Genomic DNA, 5262 nt, shown 5'->3' with positions numbered 1-5262 from the left:
AAAAAAAAAAAAAAAAAAATAGAATCATGGGCTGAAGAGGTTAAGAGCAATGGTTTGGCTTCCAAAGGACTTGGGTTCAGTTCCCAGCTCCCACATAGCAGCTCACAACTCTCTGTAACTCCTGTTCCAAGGGACCTCATTCATTCATATATGTGTGTGTGCGTATACATATATATGTATATGTATTTATGTATATATATATGGTGTGTGTATATATGTCATCAATGTACATAAAATCATCACACACATACACACATTGATTTTTATGGGGGGTTTTCATATTTTTTGGGAAATTTATGACATTCCCATTCCATTAAATGTTATTCCATTAAGCCAGACAGTGGTAGCACACACCTTTAATCCCAGCACTCAGGAGGCAGAGGCAGGTGGATCTCTGTGAGTTCAAGGCCAATGTGATCTATCTGAGTGAGTTGCAGGACAGCTAGGACTGTTACACAGAGAAACCGTGTCTCAAACAAACAAACAAATGCTATTCCATTAGACATACTATAGCCTGAGTAGTGAGGTGGCTCATGGTACAGGTAAAGGCTCTTTGCCAACAAGCCTAAGCTGAGTTTGATCTCTAGATCTCTATGGTAGATGAAGAAAACCAACGCCTGCACGTCATCTCTGCCTCTGCACTCATCATGCATAGATGCAAACAAGACACTGTAATGACAAATACTTGCCAGGTACTGATGGCACGCACCTTTAATCCCAGCTCTTGGGAGGTGGAGTCAGGCAGACTGAGCTCAAAGCCAGCCTGGTCTATAGACCTAAGACAGCCAAGTCTACACAAAGAAACTCTTGTCTTGAAAAAGCCAAAAAAGTTGTAACTTAACTAAGCATATTTGAGTTTTAATGTTTTTATGAGGTTGTCTGTCTGTCTGTCTGTTTGTTGGTTTGTTTTTGTGGTCCTAGAGATCAAACTCAGGGCTTTACCACACCAGAGAAGCATAATTTGGGATCAGTAAAAATACTATTGCTGAGACTAGAAAGATAGCTCAGGAGTTATGTGTGTATATCTTTCTTGCAGAAGACCTGAGTTCAGTTCCCAGCACCCACATAGGATGGCACATAACTTCTTCCCCCCTGCCCACCAGCCCCGTTCACTCCGGCCCCGCTCCAGCCATATTTATTTCATATATGTGGGAACACTATCGCTGTCTTCAGACAATTACAAATGGTTGTGAGCCACCATGTGGTTGCTGGGAATTAAACTCAGGACCTCTGCAAGAGCAATTGGTGCTCTTAACTGCTGAGCCACCTCTCCAGCCCTAGGCTCATAACTTCTTGTAACTCTAGCTCCAGGAGGATCCAATGCCCCCCATGAATACCTGTACCATCACACATACACAATTTAAAAGTGAATCTTAAAATAATAATAACAATGCTGCTTTGGAGATTATACAATTAACTTGCATATATAGGTATAGTCTTTGCTTGATTTTTTTTTGTTGTTGTTGTTTTGACACGGGGTCTCACTTATAGCCACACTGGCCTTGAACTCACAGAGATCTGCCTGCTTCTGCCTCTGAAGTACTAGGATTAAAGATGTGTGCTGTCATACACAGCCTGAGTTTTTCTTTGAGACCAGACCTTCCTATGTTGCCAAAATGGCATCAAACTCTTGCACTCAAGGAACCACTGCCTTAGCTTCCCTGCTAGCTCAGTCTACAGGCATGTGCCACTATGTGGCTTCGCCTAGATCTGTTCAGAAGGGTTGTTGGTACTATTCTTTGTTTGTTTGAAATCATCTCCAACGTGTAGCCCAAGCTGGCCTCAAACATGTGATTCTCCTGCCTCAGCCTCCCAAGAACTAGGGTAGGTCACCACACTAGGCTTATACCACTTTTATTATTCCAAAATGTTCCCTTCCCTCCCTGATTACCAACAACCAACCTGAACAAAGCAGTGCCCCTCATTCTCTCGGACAGTGCTCAGAGACTGTTTCTGCAGGTACTGTCCAAAATCAGTCTCGATTCCCAGCACCTAGTGGGAAAGTGCAAGGACTCACTTCCTATTCGCTAGCACCTGCTTGAGTTTAAGACCCTGGCTTCTTGGGTTGATGATTTCCACCTAATGAGTGCTCTGACCTCAAATCCCACTTAGTCTCTGGCCTGTGAGGCTTTCATTTTCTTTCTCAGTTGTGGGTAAATTTTTTTTCTTAAAAATACTATTTCATCTCTCTTTTCCAGAGTACTTCAACAAAACAGTTTTCAGATTATAAAAATATTCTACCCCTAGCTGAAGCCTTTGATCTGCTGTGTACTGCAGTGGCAATACACCCCTTTAATCCCAGCATTCAGGAGACAGAGGCAGGTGGATCTCTGTGAGTTTGAGGTCTAACATGGTCTACAGAACGAGTTCCAGGACTGCCAGAGCTACACAGTGAGACCATACTGAAAAATCTGCCCGCTTCTCCAATTTCTTGACTCTGCAATTTGTCTGTCTATTTTCATGAATTGTGTCCCCAGTTTGCCTTATCTAAGACTTACACTCAGTGCTTACATATGGATACAAGACACTTGGTAAGTGCCAGGAATCATTTTTCCATTTCCATACCCACTACCTGGTTATATTTTTTTCATCTGCTACCAGAACCCAAACAACATCCTGAGACATGACCTCCTTCCTTTCATGGACTCTGATGCAAAGAGAACTTTATCAGGTTCTCATTATGCAGCTTTCCTTCTAAGTCTGTTCATTTCAGAACTGGCTGTGTACAAATTTAGCCAGTCAGTCCTACTAAGTGCCTGGCCTCGTGAAAAGGGAGGCAGATACAGGCAGCCCTGAGCTCCTTCCCGTTTCCTCCTTAGCATAAACTCATGAGGACTGGAACCACTGTGGGAATAGATATCTGGAAAAGTCGGGGATAATATGGAAAAGAACCCAGGTACTAAGATGGGTCCACAATAGAGCAGGGCATCAGTAGCACCTGTAACCTGGGAAGGCTGGCAGCATGGCGCAGCGGGTAAAGATGCTTGCTGTCAAGCCTAAAGACTTTTGAGTTTGATTCCCAGAACCCACACACTAGGAGAGAACGGATTACTACACGCTGTCCTCTGACTCTGCATACATGCCCACACAGATATCGTTCACACATACAAAATAAATCAATGTAATAGGATAGACAAAAGAAAAAAAAATAGACCCTCATAATATTCCTAACCTTCTTTCATCACATTGAGTTCAGGCTCACCTAGTACATACCTTTGCATCTGGGCTGTGGGACTTGGCCCATTCTGTATATCACCTTGGCCAAACTGGCCATATGTAGTCTGACCACAAGGGACCTGTGCTGCAGAGGCTGGAGGTGCCCCTGAGGAAGGTGGGGCTCTTGGCACACCTGAGGGTAAAGAACAGAAACTAAATGGATGGGAAATAACTTTCTCCTCCATCTTGAGGCAAGAATGCAAAACGAGAATCAGTAAGAGAAACCTTCACTGACCTCACAGCAAAACAGACACCACGCCACTCTCATCTGGCATGTGAATGTCCAACAAACAGGCTACTTGTTCTGACTCTGAAGCTGGTCAGAACAACACAACGTAGGACCTTCCTCTCACTAACACACACTTTCTCATTCAATCTAAGACAGCCTTCAACCTTTTTCAGGAAAACATCTTACTCCACAACTTAGAAACTTGGATACATGTAGAGGGTGATGTAGAAGATGATCAGCAAGAATATAGTGAACTATTCTATAAGAACGTAGGGTTTGGCAGGCAGTGGTGGCGCACGCCTTTAATCCCAGCACTTGGGAGGCAGAGGCAGGCATATCTCTGAATTTGAGACCAGCCTGGTCTACAGAGTGAGTTCCCGGACAGCCAGAGCTACACAGAGAAGCCCTATCTTTAAAAAAACAAAAGAAAGAGAGAGAGAGGCAGAGAGAGAGAGAGAGAGAGAGAGAAATTATGGAACCCAGGATGTGGTCAGTTACTTGCCTAGTATGAAGCCTTGGATTCAACCCCCAGCACCTGCCAGGGCCTGGAAAGATGGCTCAGTAGTTTAAGACCTGGGTTCTAGTTGCAGAGGATCTATGCTTCATTCCCAGATGGTTCACAACCTTCACTAACTCCAATTCTAGAGAATCGGAGCCCCTTTTGTGATTTCTGAATCCATACATGCAGGCAAAACAGTCTCACCAGTAAAAAAAAATAATAATAAAATAAAAATGTAGTGAATCTAAAAGAAACTACATGGGGGTGCACACCTATAATCCTAGCATTTGGGAGTCAAGAGGACCAGAAATTCACGAAACGGAGCATGAAAGTGGGGCATGTTTGCATGTTTGTTTTGTTTTGCTGGGGCCTGAATCCAGGGTCTCATGCATGCTTGGCTAGTGTTCCTTCACTGAGCTATGCTGGCCACCAGAAAGGCTGCTCAGACCCCGCTTTGTACACTTCCCATATCCTATGCACACTCTTCTTGCCCACTTCCATGTTCAGGAGAGTTCTAACAAGTTGGAGACCTTGTTTTTTCCTCCAAAAGTTCTGCAGGACAGTCTCGGCTTATCCCATTGTTAATGCCGTTACCTACATTCTCACAAAAGCTGGGCTCTGTCCTTTCTCTGATCACACCTCCCCTCAACACTGCTTTCACTGAGCTTAGGCATGCTTTTACAATGTTCTGACCCATAGGAGAAATCAGATTCACAAGCTGAACTTTTCACTAACCATAACAGCCCAACAGATTTCCTTCAATAACAAGCCTCTTTCAAAAGAGAGTGACAGACTACATTCTGAGAAGTCAAACATAACAGAGCAAAAATGGACTCTGTCCAGTCAAAGTTCCACTCCAGATCAGGGCACTTCTAAAAGAACCAAGGCCTAATTTTACTACTTCACCATTTGCTTTTGACAGTGATTAAAGTTCATTCATTTTCAAAACCTACCCATGTCTTGCCTGCCTGATACTTCCCCTCTTTATTAACATACTCCCTTCAGGTTTTCCTATGCATTTATTTAGATGTGAGTGTGTACTTTATTTGTATGTGTAAGAGTGCTCTGCTCACATGGATGGCTGTGCATTACATGCGTGATTGGCGCCTGCAGAGGTCAAAGAGGGAATTGGATCCCTTGAAACTGGAGTTATGGGTGGTTTGAGCTGCCATTTGGGTCCTGGAAATTGAAACTGAATCATCTCCAAAAATAAGAAGTGCTCTTGCCGGGCGTGGTGGCGCATGCCTTTAATCCCAGCACTCGGGAGGCAGAGGCAGGCGGATTTCTGAGTTCAAGGCCAGCCTGGTCTACAAAGTGA

General features: G+C 43.9%; 1 protein-coding gene across 6 annotated transcripts in view; it reads right to left on the bottom strand.

The window, feature by feature from the left end:
• The window catches only part of Sec24c (SEC24 homolog C, COPII coat complex component), a 22683-nt gene that overhangs the window by 14151 nt on the left and 3270 nt on the right, over positions 1-5262 (bottom strand). For all 6 annotated transcript variants that reach the window (XM_021182534.1, XM_021182537.1, XM_021182536.2 and 3 more), the window contains one exon: positions 3214-3349. In XM_021182534.1, the coding sequence (XP_021038193.1) occupies positions 3214-3349 (136 nt within the window). The remainder of the gene's footprint in view (positions 1-3213; positions 3350-5262) is intronic.

Source organism: Mus caroli, chromosome 14 (genome assembly GCF_900094665.2).
Source record: "Mus caroli chromosome 14, CAROLI_EIJ_v1.1, whole genome shotgun sequence".
In the NCBI taxonomy this organism is placed as follows: domain Eukaryota; kingdom Metazoa; phylum Chordata; class Mammalia; order Rodentia; family Muridae; genus Mus; species Mus caroli.
The sequence above is the reverse complement of the archived record's forward strand: the minus strand, read 5'-3'. Positions and strand labels throughout refer to the sequence as shown.